This window comes from Coenobita brevimanus, chromosome 70, assembly GCF_032717465.1.
Source record: "Coenobita brevimanus isolate Jiangsu-jjx chromosome 70, ASM3271746v2, whole genome shotgun sequence".
In the NCBI taxonomy this organism is placed as follows: Eukaryota; Metazoa; Arthropoda; class Malacostraca; order Decapoda; family Coenobitidae; genus Coenobita; species Coenobita brevimanus.
The window spans coordinates 46,604,113-46,624,444 of record NC_137023.1 but is presented as its reverse complement, the minus strand read 5'-3'; the positions used below and the strand labels follow the sequence as shown (position 1 = coordinate 46,624,444).

The 20,332-nt window shown below is 42.5% G+C and overlaps 1 protein-coding gene across 1 annotated transcript in view; it reads right to left on the bottom strand.

Annotated features, from left to right (window-relative positions):
• The window catches only part of LOC145406483 (protein O-mannosyl-transferase Tmtc1-like), an 894,634-nt gene that overhangs the window by 668,780 nt on the left and 205,522 nt on the right, over nucleotides 1-20,332 (bottom strand). Inside the window, exon 2 of the mRNA XM_080277638.1 lies at nucleotides 2,260-3,640. Coding sequence (XP_080133764.1) covers nucleotides 2,260-2,603 — 344 coding nt within the window. The 5' untranslated portion in view covers nucleotides 2,604-3,640. The remainder of the gene's footprint in view (nucleotides 1-2,259; nucleotides 3,641-20,332) is intronic.

Below are 20,332 nucleotides of genomic sequence, written 5' to 3'. Positions count from 1 at the left end.
GTGCGATTTAACAATAGTGGCCACACAGAGGACTGGATATGGCTAGGGTGGTGAAAACATATGTAAGTCGTTTAAAAGTGGACAGAGACGTGAAAAGCCAGGATGACAATAAATGACTATATGAAAATGGGAGGTCTGGGAGGTAAGCGAGAAAAACGACTGACAAAAGAATCGATATGGATGGATGGCGATTGTAAGAAGGATAAAGCAAAAGTTGCATCATTTCTTCAACAATATAGTCTGCGAGATTATTATAAATTGCATGTATTGTAGCGGCCGGCTTGCATACGTCTGTCACAGGTGGGCAGTTCTACAACACACATGAAGCTCATCGAAAAACATTATGTGTAAGGTTTTGTCCGAAAGTTGGAGCCATGATTTTGAAAGCCTGAGTGATGAGCACCGGTATGTGACTTTGTGGTCCATTTCTCTTTTCATTGTCAATAGGCTATAATTTTGCCCCTTTTCCTATTTTTCCATCCTATCTAGTCCAGTATTTTACGGTGATGATGATGATGATGATGATGATGATGAAATTTCAATTCTATTTCTGTTTATCCTAGAATCTGTTATCGGAAAAAACGAAGTCAGTAACAATATCGGTAAAAAAATGTAGGTCGCCAACTCTCCCCTAGCTACGTCCAGAAATGGGGTTGCCGCCGAAAAACATACAAACAAACAAATAAAAAAAGACTGACCTAAATATCCGGGGTTATCATTTCCTGTGCCTGAACTCGTGCCGGCAGCCTCGTCCAAGCCCACACAGTCATGTTAATCCTTTCATTACCATGACACATTTCCAGTTTAAGCACACTGCCACCCGAAGAATTCAATTATTTCTCTGCTTCTTTTACCTCTAGTACTGGAGAGGGCAGTCAAGTTGTAATCTATTCCTTCCAGTAGGAAAACTAAATCTACAGCTGAATGAAATCGTCTGAAACCATCAAAGTTCGTGCAATAAGATACAAGAAAGAGCCATGACAGAGACAATGGCCTGTGGTTAAGGGGCTACCGATGCTTACACGTAGTTCCTCATTAGTAGTTTCTTTTTCTTTTCTTTTTTTAAGCACATTGCATCTTGATTTCTTTTAACATGTTATGAATACCTTTACCATATCGACGTAGTTAGTAAAAAAAAAAAAAGTATTAGGTGAAACAATATGCAATATGCAGAAAAACGTAAGAGGTGGTAGGAAGGGTCTTACGTCAATGAGGATACAACCCTGTGGTTTTACACTGTTGAACACTAAAGGCCATTGAAATAGTGCTTTGGTCTGCGATTCCCATAATACTCGCACATCTACTGAGACTGAAAATAGCATCTGTGGTAAAGAAAAGAATAATTTTTTGAACTGTTTATAAACTGTTTTCATTTCAAACACTCAAAATTACCATATGAGGTCATGAAGAATATAAATTTTTAACATTCTGTCTATAGCTTTTTATTTTTTCTTTAACTTAGGTGTAGTCACTTTTATTTAACCTTAGGCTAAGCCACACCTTTTTTTTTAAATCAGTTTAAGAGTCATTCTTTGTCCTCTAAGGCAGTGGTTCTTAACCTGGAGGTAATTACCCAAAGGAGTAAAGTTGTCTTTTCCAAGGGGTAATATCGGTGAAGATTTTCTCACCAATTTTTCTTAACGATTTTTCTTTTCTTTTTTTTTCAGGGTATTAATTAATCATACGTATTCGCGCTTGGAGCGATGTGCATTGCCTCTAACAGAGCGACGCATTGAAAAACTGGTTAAAAGAAATAAAGTTTGAACCATCAAACTGCCAATACAACCAAATGTGTGACGTGCTGAAAACATGTTGACCCTTATTCTCGTCGGAAAGGAAGCTCCCTAGCACCATTTCCTAAGCAATTTATTTACTACACTTTACTACGCTCTTCTGTGCGACAGAAATCCTTCCGATATCACCGTATTCTGTATAAATAATGTATAAAGAAGATATCAACGAGTCATATCCAAAAATAAATCGCTAAGGAAGAGTTGTTGGGAAGCTTCCTTAACCGACAAGAATGCATGCCTTTGTCTAATGTACTCGAAAACATTTTCTTTCTGTAGTTTGTATATTCACTTGGAAAATACAACATTACGCCTACCATCACGTGTATCTACTCCTTCTCCCGATTTCAACAGGACGGAGGTAATAACAGCCTATCTCGGTGTGTCACGGGGGTAACAGCGACAAAAAGGTTAAGAAACACTGCTCTAAAGGTTAAATCATTCATAGGAAACAACGCACAACACTTACTGGTCATCGTAGACGAAGCCTGCCTGGAGAGTGTTGAGATAGAGCAGCACCGAGAGCAGCACAGGCACGCCGTAGAGTACTCTGTTGGTCAGCTGATGGCCCCTGTCCTCCCCTCGGCTGCGACTACACGGAGAGGAGGAGGAGGAGGAGCTGGGGGAGGAGGAGGCATGATAGAGGCCTTTGCTCCCTCCTCCCCCTCCACGGTACGCAGATCTGTTGGAGGAGGAAGAGGAAGAGGAGGAGGTTGAGGAGGAGGAGGAGAAGCGGATGGTCTGCCGATGGTGGTGGTGGTGGTGGCTGTAATCCTTGGTGGTGGTGCTGACTCGCTGCTTCACCGCTCTCATTTTTTTTCTTTTCTCTCGCTCTCTCTCCTCCTCTCTCTCTTACTCGCTCTTTTTCTTTCCCTAGCTCTTGCTCGGCTTGGATTTCTTCGGTCACAAGTTCACACCACGTCCGTCCCTCTCCTTCATCGCTCTTCTTAAATCCACTTTACTCTTCTCAAAATCATATGCACTCTTCTTCCTTCCCTTTTTCCTTTCTTTATCGTCAGACAGAATTTCAGCAGCAGTTTTTAGCAACAGAAACCGCGAATCATCCTCACTTCAAACCTTTCACTGTTACCGATACACTGTGGGATTTTAAATTTATGCTGACATCGTATGATTTTGTGCAGCTGAGAGAAAAATCACGGCAGTTACGAGTTATCATTAAAACTATGCTACTGCTACCCTTTTCCAGCCTCGACGACTCGCAATCTCATTTACTGACAGCTTTTCATAACCAGTCTTTATTTTCTCTCTCTCACTTTCACTTTCTCTCTTTCTTTGCAATTTTCCCCACACTGCAACAACCACTAATACACAGGCAACTTTCCAGTGCTCCCAGTGCAGCGAAATTGCAACGATTATGCTCAGTTTCTGAACAACCACCTCTTCATTTCAAAGTATCCGCGCCTTCAGTCATCCATAAAACCATTTTAGCTTCTCTCTCGGATCTTCTCGTCAATTCACCAGCAACTTCTCTCAGTTTTCTCTTTAACTTTCCGTCAACTTCTCTCAATTTTCTTTCAAGTTTTCCGTCATCTTACTTCACCTCTCAAACAATTCTCTCTGAAAATCTCTTAATATTTCCCCCGATTTCTTTCAGACTTTACTATCAATTCCACATTAATTTCTATAAGAACTCCTCCAATATCCCGACAGCTCTTCTGTTCTACTTTCTATGTTCTCTTGCTCTCTGTTTAGTTCAATTCCGTTTTCCTGTCTTGTCTTCTGCTCTCTTCTCTTGCTTCTTCCTCTGTTCTCTTCTCTTCTCTCCTCTTCTCCTTGTTGCAGCCGCCTCCTCCTTGCGTCTGGTGTGGCGGGAGTCTTGGCGCGACCACCTGGGGGGAGAAGAAAACCAGCATTATGTAAATTGTAATGCAAATCAAACCAGGATTCCAAATTTCCATACAGGCGGTGCTTCTGCCTGCCTCCCTGCCTGCCTGCCTGATACCCTACCCCTCCTACCTCTCTCCTTCCCTGCCTGCTCCCTCCTTGTCTGCCTGCCTGATATCCTACTTCTCCTGCCTCTCTCCCTCCCTGCCGCTCTCCCTGTTGATATCCTGCTTCTTCTGCCTCTCGCCTTACCTGCCTGCCTCCCTGTTCATACCCTGCTTCTGCTGCTCTCCTACTCCTCGTTCTCCTGCTGTATCTTTTGAATTATTCATTCTCCTGTTCTATCTGTCTGCTAATATTGCCTTACTCCTCTTTTACATCTCTTTGTTATTACGTTATTCTTTCCTTTACCCTGACCGTATACCTCACCACCATATCTTGTCTCTTTCTCCAGTTATCTTTTAATTATTCTTTCTCCTATCTTTTCCATAGATGGATAGATAGATATATAAACATATATATAGATATTACTTACTCTGCTCTCGCTTCCATCTTTATCTTCCTCCTTCCTCCCCTGCCCTTTTTTCTCACGCCTTCATTCCTAATTTCTATGATATTCTTTTTCTTCTTTTCGCTTTTTTTTCTCTTATCAAATATCTTCCTCCACCTCTGCTTGTCTGTAGGTACCTTTTTCCTGTCTCCTATACTACTCCTTCTCATCAGCATCTGTTTTCTCTGTATTCTTTTTTCGCATGACCTGTACTCTTTTTAACTCCTCCTCCTTCTCCTCCTCCTCCTCCTCTTCCTCCTCCTCCTCCTCCTCCTCTTCCTCCTCCTCCTCCTCCTCCTCCTTTCTACTACGCTATTTTTTCCCAGCCCGCCCCGAACTCCTCATATTACATTTCTCGTTTTCCTTATTCTCTCTCTCTCACTCTCTCTCTCCTCATTGGTCTCTTGGCATTTCAGACCGTATTTTCCCCTCTTCTTGATTGTTTACCCCCATTCATTTTTTCTTTTGTCATTTCTTTTTTTCACTTTCCCTTCTTATTTTCTCTTTCCATCTTCCTCTCTCTCCTTCCTTCCGTCATGCTTCCTTCTTGTCCCCCCACGGCTCTTTCTCCTTTCCTTCTCATGTTACCTTTCTCCCCATCCTCTTCTTTCACACCTCATCCTTCCTTCATTCCTTTCTCCTCCTCCTTCTCCTCTCCTCCCTTTTTTTTCCCTAATTTTCATCCTCCTCCTCCTCTTCCTCTTTCATTTGAGCTTTCTTTCAACTACTCTTGCATCTCCCCACCTGCATTCTCCCTATAACTTTTTCCTTTCCTGTCCTTTTCTCTTCCACCTTCGTTTCAATTTCCGCATCTCTTTTTTTCTCAGATCATCTCCTCTTTCTTTTCATATATTCTACCCTTCTTTTCTCATTTTCAGATCTCCTCCTCCTCTGTTTTTTTCAGTATCATTCTATATCCAAATTTCTCTTTGTACCTCATCTCTCCTTTCTTCTGCTTCATCTCCATTTTTCTCCTCAACTCTCCTACTTCCACCTTCTCCCCTTGTCTATCTTTCTTTCTCTTCCCCACTTTTTATTTCCAGTCTTCTTATTCTTTCCTCTGTCCTTTCTCCTCTTCCTCCTCCTCCTCCTCATCATCATCATCATCATCATCTTTTCTGTTCTCCTCCTCTTCCCTTTTCTTTGCTTTTTCTCTTCCTCTCTTCTTCTTCTATTTCCCTTTCCTCTTTGTGTCCCCCAGTCCTCCCTGTTTCCATTTCCGTATTTCTCTTCTCCGCCTCTCCTAATCCCCCCGCCTTCCGCCATATTGTTTCTCCTCCTCAAATCCTCAGTTTTCTTAATCCTCTTTCTCTCGCTTCCTTTTCTTACCCACAATAGTAAAGCTGAAAGTGGAACGGTGTGTGGTGGTGGGAGGTGGTTGTGGTGGAAATTGTGGTGGTTGTGGTGGTGCATGGTGAAAGCTGTTGTGTTGGTTGTGGTGATGTTGTTGGTAATTTTGGTGCTGGCTGTGGCACTGGTGGTTGTCACAGTGGTGGTAGCTGTGGTGAATGTGGTTGTGATCGTGGTAGTTGTAGTAATGGCTATGGTGGTAATTGTGGTGGTACTGGTGGTTATTACAGTGGTGATAGTTGTGGTGATGGTTGTGATGCAGGTCGTTGTGGTGATGGTGACAACTGTGGTGATACTGGTGGCTATCATTGTGGTGGTGGTGGTGGTTTTCGTGTTGTGGTAGTTGTGGTTGTTGTTGCGATGGTGGTGGTGGTAGTGGTGGTGCTGGTGCTGGTGGTTGCCTGTCATACTGGTGGCAGTTGTGGTGAAGATGATGTGATGGTGGCAGTTGTGGTAATCGTGATGGTGGTGGTGGTAGTGATGTATTGTTGTTTGTGGCGGTGATGGTGGATGAGATGGTGGTTGTTTTCGCGGCGCAGTTGATGGCTTGTGGAATTGGTAGTTTGGAAGCAGTGGTTGAGGAGATGGTAGTTGTTGTCGCGGAAAATGGTTGTCGTTGCTGCTCCTGCTGTTGTCGTGGTGGTGGTGATGGTGGTGGTGGTAGTGGTGGTGGTGGTGGTCGTTGTGGTGGTGATGGTAGTGATGGTGGTGGTCGCTGTGATGATGGTGGTGGTGGTGGTTGTGGTGGTGTGGTGGATGTGGTAGTGGTGATTGTTGTTGTTGTGATGGTGGTGGTGGTGACAGTAATTGTGGTGGTTCTGGTAACTGTGGCGATAATGATGGTGACAGTGGTAGTGGCTGCAGTGAAAGTAGTAGTGGTGATGGTATCCGTGGTGATGAAGTGCAGATATAATGGTGGCTGCATATTGGGAGTCGTTCTTAATTCCAGCTGAACCATCATAAACAACATACAAATATGGAAAAATGGCGGTGAAACGATGGCGAAAAATGGCAGCACATATTGGACGGGAGGGGAATGTACAAAAAAGAAAAAAAAAGTAGGGTTTACCATAGCGGGTTTGTTCTAACCTGAGTGAGATTCGTAACCATTTTCAGCTCAATCAATGGCCAAATGTTGATAGATTTGAGGGTTGATTTTAATAGTAACCAAGGAGACTCGATCCCGGGCTCACTGAATTTCCTGCACCCACGACTTAGTATTCAGGTTGTGGATGTGACCCAGTTCCGTCGGGCAAATATAAACCGACTCCTGTGAATATTAATAGTGATCATATAGTACTGCTAGTGATTTTTTTTTTTTTTTTTTTGGGGGGGGGGGGACTACCAGGTGAAGCCAGCATTCCGGCGGCTTATATGGCAAGTGGATGAGAGTGAGGCTCATTCAATCGGGCAAACTTTGGTTAATATCTCTTTCTATCATTTTTTTTTTTCTGGCTTTCTAAACATTACCTCTGGGCTGGGAAGGGAGGTCTGAATGATGATGATAATGATGGATGGGAGGGGAGATCTGGATGATGATGATGATGATGATGATGATGATGATGATGATGATGATGATGAGGAGGAGGAGGAGGAGGAGGAGGAGGAGGAGGAGGATGGTGGTGATGATGATGATGATGATGATGATGATGATGATGATGATGATGATGGATGGGATGGGAGGCCTTGATGATGATGATGATGATGATGATGATGATGATGATGATGATGATGATGATGATGGTGATGATGATGATGATGGATGGGATGGGAGGCCTTGATGATGATGATGATGATGATGATGATGGATGGGAAGAGAGGTCTGGATGATGATGATGATGATGATGATGGATGGGAAGGGAGGTCTGGGTGATGATGATGATGATATGAAAAAAAGATAGTGTTAGGTTACTCGGTACCATGACCTCTTTACTGTATTTACTTTTTCTTCTCAACGTCAGGCTGTTCTACTCAGCTTAGGGGAGACCTCTAGTAGTGAAGAGGCCAGAAACGATCTCCTTTAACACCATCAGGAGGACCATGTCTGGCTTCTCTTATTCTTCCTACCGGTACTGTCACACTATACTCACTCCACTTTAAATAGGCGCAAAACTGCCGTCTCCACATATTGAAAATTAACTATAGGATGAGATTAACGTTAGAATACGATGCTAGTCTTGAAAAAGTGCCATGGAAAGGACGTATAGCAGAATTTTCTTTATTCTCCCACTGAGCTACGAGAACAGGCGCCTAATGGACGAAAAGCCCACCCTAATTATAAAGTGAACGAGGTATAGTGTATTCAGTTTGGGGGCCATGACCTTTATTGATGAGGTCAGAGACTATCTCCCTTAACACCTTCAGGTGGAGACTGTCTTACATTTTATATCTGTGCTTAAGGTAGACTATATAATTCACCTTGCAAGAGACCTCCCGAAGTGAAGGGGTATACTCCATGACTTTAAATGCACCCACCTAGTCTGAATATAATCACCTGACCGTAGCGAGAACACAGTAACGAAAAGTCGGCATACTACTGCTGAATGGTGATGGTGAATGCAAAAGCAATGGTGACTGTTGTAGCTGGTTGTGGCGATGGCAGTGGTTACGACAGAGGTGCTGCTGAAGTGATGGTGGGAGTATCCATGAAAAAGTAGCTGTGGTAATGGTAGAGGCGGCGATAGAGGTGGAATCTGCAGTGACTGGTAGTAGGGGCAAGACTGACGGATGGAGATGAGAGGAGGAGAGATGGTGGTAGATGTGGTGACGATGGTGGCTCCGTTTGAAGGTGGTAGATGTGATGCTGGTGGTAGGGTGTGCGACAGTGTTGGACAGGGATGAATGAAAGGTGATGGCTATTGTGTGATAAGACTGGCTGCAAAGGCGCTGGTAGAAGATGCGATAAAGATGGATGGAAATGAGAAAAGAAAAAACAGTGAAGATGGTAACTGTGCTCATGTGGTAATGATAGTGGTTATGGAGGAAGTTATCAATGATGGCTGTGGGATGGGTGGGTAGGCAGGTAGCAGGTAACTTTGAGGGTCTTGTTAGTACAGGAGGAAAGTTGTGGGTAGCGGCAGACAGAGCCAGAGGAGCTTAAAGAGGCAGTGGTGCTTGGTAAAGGGGTGAGAGAGAGAGAGAGAGAGAGAGAGAGAGAGAGAGAGAGAGAGAGAGAGAGAGAGAGGAGAGTCGTACATACGTACAGTACATACATTATAAACAGATAGGCTGATAGACAGATAGATAGACAGAGTACTTGTATCTCTGCTTCAATAACCGAGTGTACTGTATAAACTGACAGGAATAAGATAAGCCGGGGGGGGGGGGGCAGAATAGGAGTTGGGGTAAGTGGGGGTTGGTAAAGGAGGGTGAGGGGGTTGAGATGGAGGGGGATCAAAGGTGGTACGACTGGGATGGAATAGAAAGCTTTGCAAGGATGAATGGATCGAACCTGCACATTCCAATCCCCTTCTCTTTCCTTTCCCTTTTCCGCTCTCTTCTCCTATCCTTTACTTGATCCTCTACTTTTAACCCACCTACACCAACAGGCCTCTCTTAGGATGCGTTAAAACACAGTACAGCACCCAAAGTGGACTAAAGATAACATAACGATACTGCACGGCATGTTAATGGAGGCTTTTTAATTGCACGATCTGAGGGATAAAATATACCCCCGCTACGTGAGATTTCCCCTAAGCTGAGTCAAACCCTTGGTAGGAGCGAGTACAGTACCTAAAAGAAAAATAGGTTAATAATAAGTACAGTATTAAAATAAAAGTCGAGTGACAAATATAAAGCCAAGGAGAAAAATAAGTACATTATTAAATATAGTACTGTCCAAAAAAGGAAAACAGCCTCAGTAAGAAGTACGGTAGCAAAATGTAAATAGGTGCTCTTTCAGAATTAGTAAAAATATCCATGGTTGACCAAGAAAAATACAACACGGGTGACAGATCGACAGCAAAGAAAGACTAGAGGTGAGACAGATTTATTGCTAAACTCTACAATATACTGCTGATCTATACCGCCAGAAAAAAAATCTAGGGCATTTGCATAACATACCAATCTAGAGCCAGACGTCCATTTCCGGTGATATATAGGACGAGGCCTTTTTAATTCAAAGATTCATTTATACATTATGTTGTCAGTACGGCACACATCACAGCCCATCATGACTTCTACATTCTGTTTAATTTTTTCAGTCTTCGTATCGCCATCCATCAGAGTCATCATTTTCAGTTCCCTCAGTCCCCTGCATACCTGTGAGGCAATTTATCACCAGTTTTTCATCTATGTTTTATTTATATTCTCATTCTTCTGCATATCACGTTATCATTACTTTACTTATTTATTTATTTTTAGTCCCCAACATATCACAACACATTTTTTCTCTCAGCCCCTGACCATCACAAGTAATTATTATTGTTTATTCATTTTATACTTATGATCTAACACATATACATATCATCCCTTCAGCATCATCCCTCCCCTTATGTCTCGAGGCTGGAGATGCTACAGTCGGTTTGTTTTTACCTGACAGACCTGGATCTATAGCGCAACTTGAATGCTTGGTCCCTGTTGCATGAAATTCGATGTTTTAATTATCGTCAAATTACGTTTTCTAGTTTACAGGTAATATTGATAATCTAGCCTGACTAAAATTTCAAACACCACCTGAGCTGAAATGGGTTAAGCATCTTTGTTAGGATAAAAAAAAAAAAAAAAATGCATGTGAATCTTCACCGCTGTAAAGATGGAGGAATTAGGAGGAGAGTATCCAGTCCCTACCATCCCTCTTCATCCCTCCCATATTAACCCTTTCAGTACGACTTATTTCGGCTCAGGAAAAAAACCCTGCTGACTGAAAGGATCTGAAAGACTCCAATAACACTAGGAATATTATTTTTTTTAATTCTTGCTACCACCAAATTGTTTTATCAAGTTTACGAATGACCCCTCAAAACGAAGAAATATACGACACCCAAGAAGTACATGGGTAGCTTATTTCTTCTGATTTTCTCCTCTCCTATATTGAAGGATTTTTTTCTTTTTCACAACTCAGCGGGACCGGTGGCTGATGGAAGTATATGCAAATAATGCCCTAATTATTTACCTACTTATTCACACAGAGAAATAAAAACCCTGCGTGAAAGACTAATCACGTAAACTATTCATTCCAGAGAACGACTTTCGAATGCTACCACCACCGTGTTCTGATTTCACAGCATCAGCATAAATAGAAAAAAAGACCCTTCCTGGAATATCCGGAGCCCCAGATGTCATTACAAATGTCAAATCCGCCAATTAGTTACTTTCAGGAGGCAATTACAGAGGGTGAGGGCCTGGCGAAGCGCGCCTCATCACTTTCCACCCCGGGGCTGCAATCACCGCTCTCATTACCACACACTGTTTTCCATCAACACACACACAATCTTACCCCAGAAATTATACTTTTTAATTACTCGTACTTCATGGATTATTTGGTTGGATGCCTTGCTGGTCTTAAAATAAGCGCACAAACATTGGAATAAGGCTTTAATTAAAAAAGAAAAAAAAAAAAAACTTTCCCAAAATACACATTCTTACCTAATATATTATCTTTATTTTGCACACAGTTGCTGGGTTACTTAGTTGGACGTCTTGTTTACTTTAACTCTGAAGCCCTAGGATAATTATAATTATATATATATATATATATATATATATATATATATATATATATATATATATATATATATATATATAGACAGACAGACAGAGACAGAGATAATGCTCACTTTTCTCATTAATACACTCAGCCCGGGGATATCTTTCTTATCTTATTGTTGCCATCTCCTGACGGTTTTATTCAGCTTAGATTACACATTTCGAAGTGGAGGGGTTAGACGTACTCGTCAGAACAAGAGCTTTTCCTAAACTGGACAAATCGTCTGGAAGCAGCAAGAAGAAACTACTAAGTGTGTCAGTTGGATTCAAGAGGGTAAAGTCTTCAAGATGAGGGCGTCTTTTTTCGGTTTATTATTACACATGCCGACCAATTTTATTCAGCTGGAGAGCCACTTAGAAGAGAATGGATTAATAAAGGACATACCCAACCCCACCTGTCATACAAGTTCTGACGTCACTAAATAAAGCATTCCGGGATGAACAAAAATAATATTGCAGAAGACGTTTCCATACTGAAGGAGTTAAGTAAATACAGATATAGAGAATTCTCGGTTATCCCCAGTGTCTACACCCAAACATGTGATCAGTTACCAGTGACTTTATATCAGTTAATTTGTGACTTATTGGACACACCTGTTTATTAGATGCTAACCTAATATTACACGTTAACCACCCACTGCCATGAACGCATTCTGGTAAACACACTCTCTCTCTCTCTCTCTCTCTCTCTCTCTCACCAAATTCCTCCTTTCCATTCATTTTTATCACTGGCATACAGAATAGTCATGTTCCTTTTGTTTTTCTTCGTACTTCTTCATTCTTTTATCTTATTCTCTTTTGCCACCCTCATTACACGTTCCAGTGCTCTTGATACTTTCGACTGTTTTCCCTTGCTCCAATTTTCTCTCCGTATCCCATTGCTCTCCTCCTCCTTTTTCTTATCTCTCTTTCATAATTCTCCTTACCTTCTCATTTATTACTCCTTACTCTCAATTTCTCCTTCGCACTTTCCCCCTGTTATTCTTTTCATTCACTCCCCTCTTCTTCGTTTTCTCTTCAAATTTGTTTCTCTCTCTCTCTCTCTCTCTCTCTCTCTCTCTCTCTCTCTCTCTCTCTCTCTCTCTCTCTCTCTCATTATTTCCTTCATCCATCTCCCATTCTTCCTTTCGTGTTTTCCATTCCCCATTCGACCTTATATTACATTTTCCCTCTAGTCCCATTCCTAGCTCTTTTGCTCCTCCCCTCCTCTCTTTCCTCTTCCACTTTTTCTTTCTCTTCTTCTTCTTCTTCTTCTTCTTCTTCTTCTTCTTCTCCTTCTTCTTCTTCTCCTCTTTCCTCTTCCCCTCCACTTGCCTGCCCTCCCAGAGACCAGGTAAATCCCAGGAACTCAGGTCCAGGTGTAATTACTGGGCATAATTGGTGTGTGTGTGTGTGTGTGTGTGTGTGTGTGTGTGTGTGTGTGTGTGTGTGTGTGTGTGTGTGTGTGTGTGTGTGTGTGTGTGTGTGTGTGTGTGTGTGTGAGAGAGAGAGTACCGTACTAGTACCATATCACAGATATCGCCGTGCAAGAGTACTATATCATTCCTGCCTATAGACTATACAGTAAACACTACCACAAGTAAACGGGGTAAATCTCAGTCAGAAAATTAAAACACTGTACACACACACACACACACACACACACACACACATATATATATATATATATATATATATATATATATATATATATATATATATATATATATATATATGAGAGAGAGAGAGAGAGAGAGAGAGAGAGATCCAACCAGCTGTTTTATTTATTTGAGAGTTTCTACAAATGGCATCACGGTTCACTGAGTGATCATGCCAAAGGCAACTCTATTCCCAAACCGTTGTTGATCTGATATTCATATATGCAAATGGTGTTTCATACTGTTGCAGTTTGTGCAGTCTTACGTACATTTGTGGCCTCAACACACAGCAGCTGCATTAGCAATATGCAGAGTTGTTTCTGGTTTAAGTATTAATGAAATAACCTTACACATTTCAATAAAAAAATTAGTCTCCACAACAGTTAGTTAATACCAGACTTTATTCTCCTGTATTTCTAACTCAAATATTAACTCTAGTTCTTTTATATTAACTCTAGTTGGGTCGTGAAATATGTGGCAGCTGTGTGATATCAGGTATAAACACAAACCGGCAACATTATACATAACTTCGCTAAGGTGGTATCTTTTTCATTGCGTCTTGTTACCTTACTGACTACTTTATTCACTTTAGGAGACAATTCTGCAGGCGAAAGGCGTTTCAAATAACCAACCTGATTCACCATAAGAATTCCATCTCAAGATGAACAAAATCGCCTGGCTGAATTGATATTCAAAATACGAGGACATTATCGCAGTGAAAAGGTAAACAGACGTCTGTGAGTCTTGTTACTAATTCCTTATAAAGACACATTTTATTTATGATGGAAAAAGAGGTCATGGTGGTAGTGATGATGGTGGGGATGAGGACGATGACAAATTTTCACTCTAATGCTCACTCTAATCTGATCACTGTAATGCTCACTCTGATCTGATTATGAAGTGTTTGGAGAATGTGTAAATGAAGATAAAAGTATAACCAAACAATCTTAACAACTTCATTACCATGATGGTATGTTCTGTTTATTCTTGCTGCCTCCAAGCGCATTCACTTAACTCTGCGCAGGCATCACACAGCAAAGGCATAAAGAAGTATTTCATTCAACTTCCCCCTCTGTGAAAAGGTCTTCCCAGAAATACAAAATGGCGAAGTGACCGCAAGAATAAAATAGCAAGACAACATGCCATTTTTTTTCTCTTAGCTTGGTCTAAAACTGCCATCTCTATCTGGAAAGCTCAGCTACAACAACAGACCAACACAAAAATATGGTGCTAGTCACGAGGAAGTGCTATGGAAAGGATGTCGAACAGCTGTACTACCTTAGCATGCCATTTAGCTACGTGAAATAAGCTTCAATTAAGGGTGAAAATCTGGGCCAAGTCAAGGTGAAAGAACTAAAGTGAAGGGGTCAAGCTTAAGAATTTTTGTGAATACTGGTCTTGAAGTCCACGAGCCAAAAGATGAGAGTGAAAGGTGAAGGAGATTTATGTGGAGGGAGTGGGGAGATAAGACGGTGGAGGAAGGAGTGAAGGTGAGATAAAAGGAAGGGAGAGAAGGGAGAAGGATGGAAATGGCGAGAAGAAAGGAGAGAAGGAAGAGAAGGAAAAAATGGTAATGGAGGGACCTGCCATGATAATGAGAAGAAAGGAATATGCATTAGTATTGAATACGTGAGGGAGAGTAGAGGGAAGAATGTAAAATACTGAGGGAAACTGTAAGGGAAAGAAAACGAAAAAACTAGAAAGCGCACAGAGAGCGCATACCTCCGTCAATGCCAATGGCATTAAAAAGGATCTGGATCAGTTCCAAAATTTAATTAATTCTTTCTTCATCCATAGCAGACCTTTCCACAGAATTTCATTGAAATTCATTGAATACTTTTGGAGATATTGTGCGGGATACTCCGGATCCGGATCCGCACCAAAATTTAATAATTTGTTTCCTGGCCCATGGCCCACCATTCCACAAAATTTCATCAGAATCCGTTCATAACTTTATAGTAATCCTGTATCAGGATCCATGGATATAGGATACGGATCTGAATCCACCCCCAAATTAAATAAATTCTTTCTCGGTCCATGATGCACCTCTCCACAAAATTTCACTGAAATTCATTAAGAACTTATGGAGATTTTGTGCTGGATACTCTGGTTCTGGACCCGGATCCGACACAAAATTCAATCATCTATTTCTTCGCCCATGGCCCACCCTTCCACAAAATTTCACCAAAAACCGTTCATAACACTTTGAGTAACCCTGCTAACAGACAGACAAACAGACAGACAAACAGACAGACAAACCAACGCGGGGTTTCACTGGCGGACGTAAAAAAAGGGGGGAATGAGGTAATTGGGGGAAAAGATGGGAATAAATGTAAAGCAGAACAAATGAGAGAGAGAGAGAGAGAGAGAGAGAGGGGAATGAAATTATTGAAGAAGAGGAGGGAGATACGGGTAAAGTAGAACACACGAGAGAGAGAGAGAGAGAGAGAGAGAGAGAGAGAGAGAGAGAGAGAGACAGACAGACAGACAGACAGACAGAGACAGAGAAACATTAGAATAATTGATTGGTGTTGGATCAAGGAAATTCAATGGGAATGAGAAATGGGACGAAAGGGAATAGAAGAACGAAAATGGAGAAGAACAAACGAAGATAAAGATGCAAATGAAGATAAAGATGCAAATGAAGATAAAGATGCAAATGAAGATAAAGATGCAATTGACAAGAAATATACAAGACTAAATTAACAGCAAAGAGAAAAATTTGTGAGAAGGAAAAGTGGGTGAAAAGAAAGAGAGGAAACAGAGGAGATGGATGAACAATATAAAAAAGGAAGTTTAGAAAGAGGTTTTATAATCAGAGGAAAGAGGAAGAGACGAAAGAAGGTATGGAAAGGAGATTTGAGAGACGAAAAGGAAAAGAAACGGGAAAAGGGGAGAGGAGAGGGAAAACGATCAGAAAAGGGAAGGAAGAGGGACCTACAAGAAAATGGAACAGAAAGAGGGAGAGGAAAAGAAGAAGAGAGAGGACAATAAATGATATATGCCCAAGTGGAGAGAGAGAGAGAAAGAGAGAAAGAGAGAGAGAGAGAGAGAGAGAGAGAGAGAGAGAGAGAGGACATGTGGGCGAAAGGGAGACAGGAGGGTAGAGAGAGAGAGAGAGAGAGGACATGTGGGCGAAAGGGAGACAGGAGGGTAGATGGGCAACAGGATGTAAACTGATAAAAGGGAATGAGAATGATAAGAGCAGGAGCAGAGTCGAGTGGGAGAAGAGAAGCAAGGGGGAGATAAAAGAGGGGGAAGAGGTAAACTAGAGGGAGGAGGAAAGTTGGAGGAGAGAAAATGGAGAGAGTGAGAGAGGAGGAGAAGAGGTAAACTAGAGAGAGAGAGAGAGAGAGAGAGAGAGAGAGAGGAGGAGTGGTAGATTTAAGAATGGGAGAAAAAAGATAAATGGAAGACAGAACTAAGGAAGAGAGAGGCTTTATACGACATAATAATTTGGGAGAAAGAAGGGTGAAACAAACGAAGCAAGAAAAGAACAGAAGAACAGCGGAAGAAAGGAGAAAAGATGGTGAAAAGATATGGAGGAGTGGGAGAAGAGAAGAAGCAAATAAAGGAGTACAAGAGGAGAGGGCAAATAGAACAGGAGAAAATGGTAGCAGGAAAAGAGACAGAAAAGAAGGAAACGAGAGAAAAAGGGGGAAAGGAGTAGAAAAAGATAGGAAAAGAAAATAGTAAGGAGCAAAGGAGGGGAAAGAATGTGTTGGAGAAGAGAGGGAATACACGAAGTTGGAGAAGAAAAGGGTAAAAAGGAGTGAGAGAAGTGAGGGAGAAAATAAAGACTAAGACAAGAGGGAGAATCGAAAAAGCAGAATAAGGGTGAAAACACATAACAATAGCCCTAAGAAATGAGCTATAAGAAGAAAATCAAGGGTAGAGAGAGAAAGAGAGAATGACCAGTAAAAGAGAAAAGACACGGGTAGAGAGAGTGAGAAAGGGAGAACAGGGGAGGGTGAGAGAGGGGAGAAATTAAGGTTTGAGGGAGAGAGCGAGCACGGGGTGGGGGGGGAGAAAATACAGGGCTAGAGGGAGAAAGACAGCAGAGGAGAGGGAGAAAGGGGAGAGGGAGAGAGGGGAGCGAGACCATCTAATTAACCTGTCTGACGTGAGATGGAAAAAGCGAGGGGATCCTGTAGGGGCACGTCAGGTAGAGGGGGGAGCAGGTCAACGCAGGTCATGGGAGGTCAACACAGGTCACGGGGGCAGGACAGGGTAGATCATGCCAAGAGAGAGGCAAGTTATGGTTGGAAAGGGGCAAGTTATGGTATGTGACGGTGAAGGGTATGGCTGGGCATGGTGGAAACGTATGGTAGGGTACGAGGGTAAACTAGGGTAGGTTTGGGGGGTTGAGATGAATTTATGACAGGACAACACAGGTCAAGGGTCAGATCAACACAGGTCAAGGGAAAGGTCAAGAAAGGTCACGGGGCAGGTCAATACAGGTCATGGGGCAGGTCAACACAGGTCATGGGGGCGTCAACACAGGGCAAGAAAGGACAACCCAGATCACGTAGGCAGGACAAAGCAGGGCGGGGCTGGGTAGGACAGGGTATGGCAAATTATGGTAGGTTATAGTGGCATGGTATGATAGGCTATGGTGGTACGGTTGGCTACGGTAGGAGAATGTCACACGGTAGGAGAAATCACGAAAGGGGGGAGTTACCAAGGCAGTATGAGAGGTTATGGTAGTATGAAAGGAAAGAGAAAGGAAGGATGTAAGGAAAGAGGAGTTTGGTAGAAGGGAATGATAGAAAAGAGGTCATGAGGAGAGGGGAGGTCAGAGCGTGAAATGTTGCGCTGGCAGAGTATGGTAGTTTATAGTGGCAAGGAACTTAGGAGGAGGGGAAGTTTAGGGGAAAGAAAATATAAATTATGATAAAAGTTATGGTGGACGGGAAGCGAAGGAAGGTCAGCAGAGAGGACAGATATGATGGCAGGGTAGGGTGGAATGGAAGGGGAGGAAAGAGCAGTAGAGCGGAGAGTTATGTTGGTATAGTATGGCAGGTAATGATGGCAGAGTGAGAGGAGTTATGGCGGAAGGTTAGGGAAGGGGAAAGGAATGGAAGAGGTTCGAAAGGGAGGAGGTGGTCAGGAGAGCGAAGGAACGGGAAAAGGGAAGTAAAAGACACAGGAGAAAGAAGGATGCAATTGAGGAAACGTGGGCGCTTGTCAAGGAATCAAGATAAAGTAAATGAAACGTAGAGAATGACGAATGGAAGATGATAAATGAGAGGAAGGAGTAATAGTTCGAACCGTCGTGAAAAAGGAAGGAAGGAAGAAACAGAGGAAGGAAGAAAGAATGGAGTGAAGGAAGGACACACGTAGGAGAAGGGAGAGGAGGGAGGGAGGGAGAAAGGAAGGAAAGAAGGAAAACAAGCAGGATGAGAAGGAGTGTAACGAATCAAGAGTATACAGTGTGATTAATGTGAAAGTTTCGTTGTAACTAAGCACGATTATTATATGGTGCTGAGGAAAAGTGCATTAAGGAGCAGAGAGAGGACAGATAGGAGAGGGCATATGCTGCGAGAAGAGTAGGTGGAGGAACAGGAGAAAGGGAGAGAGCGGGAACAGGAGAACGTGAGTCAGTGTGGGAACAGGAGAAAGAGTGAGGAATGAGAGTGAGTGAGAGGGAGAACAGAAAGTCAGTGAATAGAAGAGCAGGAGAAAGTTAGTGGAGAAAGAGAAGAAAGAGAGTAAAGGGAACAGGAGAAAGTGGGTGCGTGAAAGAACAGGAGAATGGGAATGGCAGCACAGAGGTGAGTGGAAGAATTTGAGAAAGTTGAGTGAGTAGGAGAAGAGGAGAATAAGTAAGCGGGGGAACAGGAGAAAGTGGTTGTGCGAGTTGGGGAAGAGGAGAAAGTGTGTGGATTAACAGACAGTAAGTCAGTGGAGGAACAGGAGAAAGTGAGTAAGCAGGATATGAGAGGAAATGGTCACAATGAGAGCTGGAGGGACAAAACGACAGGAGGACAAAACATAATAGTTGGATTTGTGGGTGAAAGAAGTGGGTGAGTGGGTGAAAAGGAGACAGGGAGTGAAAGGAGAAGAGAGTAAGAGGGACATAAGAGTAGCGACTATGGGGATGAGGATGTCAGTGGGACCAAGAAGAGGTGCTGAAGTAGTGAAAGCTGAGGTTAATGAGTTTTACGAGAGGAGAGTATATGAGATGAATTCAAGGAAGAGAGGGAGTGGAAGGACAAGGAAAGTGAACAAAGGGAGAAATACGAATAGTGGCATGATTCACGAGGAGAGAGAGGTACGGGTAGGGAAAAAACCGTGTTCAGGTAGACAGGAATGAGATTACTGAGTTTCGGGGGGGGGGGGGAATGAATCCGAATGCTAGCGGAAGAACAGAATAAAGCCAATAAGAGAGATAATATGAGTAGTGCTAGGGAGGGGGGGGGGGAAGAGAAGCCATTAAAGTTAAAAAAAGTAGTCAGCAAATAACAAAAGGCCTAATGGTCCTTTTGGGGTTATTTGTTATAGAGAAAACGACAACTATGATATCTAGTTTGATAAGCTAAAGATATGGATGGAACTATGGCTAATAAGTCGTAAGAGACGAAGAGTAGATGAGATAAGTTCAAGAGAGAGAATGGCGGTATAAAAGAAAGTGGATTTGATGGCAATAAGAGTATTGGAGTGATCAACCCTGTCAAGTTCAGAACAACAACAGAATTCTTTCCTACCTACCGCCAGTGTTAATACTGTTGTTAACGGTCCTCTCAAGTTCGGGACAAGTCTTGCTATTCTTTTCTGGTTAAAGCCAAACGCTTGTGTCCATCTGAGGGTGTGTAAATGGAGCCTGAGTGATAATATTAGCACTATTAACCTTCAAGTTCGGAACAATTCTAGTATTTTTTTCTGTTAACTCTGAACGATTTTATTTAAGTAAAAGCTAGACACAGGATACTGGGACTGTTATGGAGGAGAGAGGAAGGAAAGCAGAGACAAGACTTGATAACGCCAGGCACATTCTGCTGAGGAGTGAGTCACGGGAGCCTGAAAGTGGTAAGGAAAGAGAGGAGCCACTATGGACAAGATGTGCTGGAGAGGAAGAGATAAGGATGCCAAAGAAGAGGCGAAGGGAGAGAGGCGTTGCGCACAAGGGGAAAGTGAAGATATTGAGCCAAAGAGGGGAGAGAGAGAGAGAGAGTTCTGTGAGGGGAAGACAGCATGGTGAGGGGAGGCAGCTGCTAGAAGTAAGACAGCGGATGTGATAGTGGGGATGAGGGAAGAATACTGAGGAAGGATATGGAAGACAGCCATAGAGAGGAAGGTACTGTGAAGGTTTAAGGATCAGGGAAGAGTAAATGGGGGATGAAAATAGCAAAATATGAGCAGAACAGAGGCAAATGAGAAAGAAAACAATCGAAGGCTTAGGGAGAGAACAGATGAGAGGAAGATATTCTGAAGACTTATAGACTGAGGGAAAA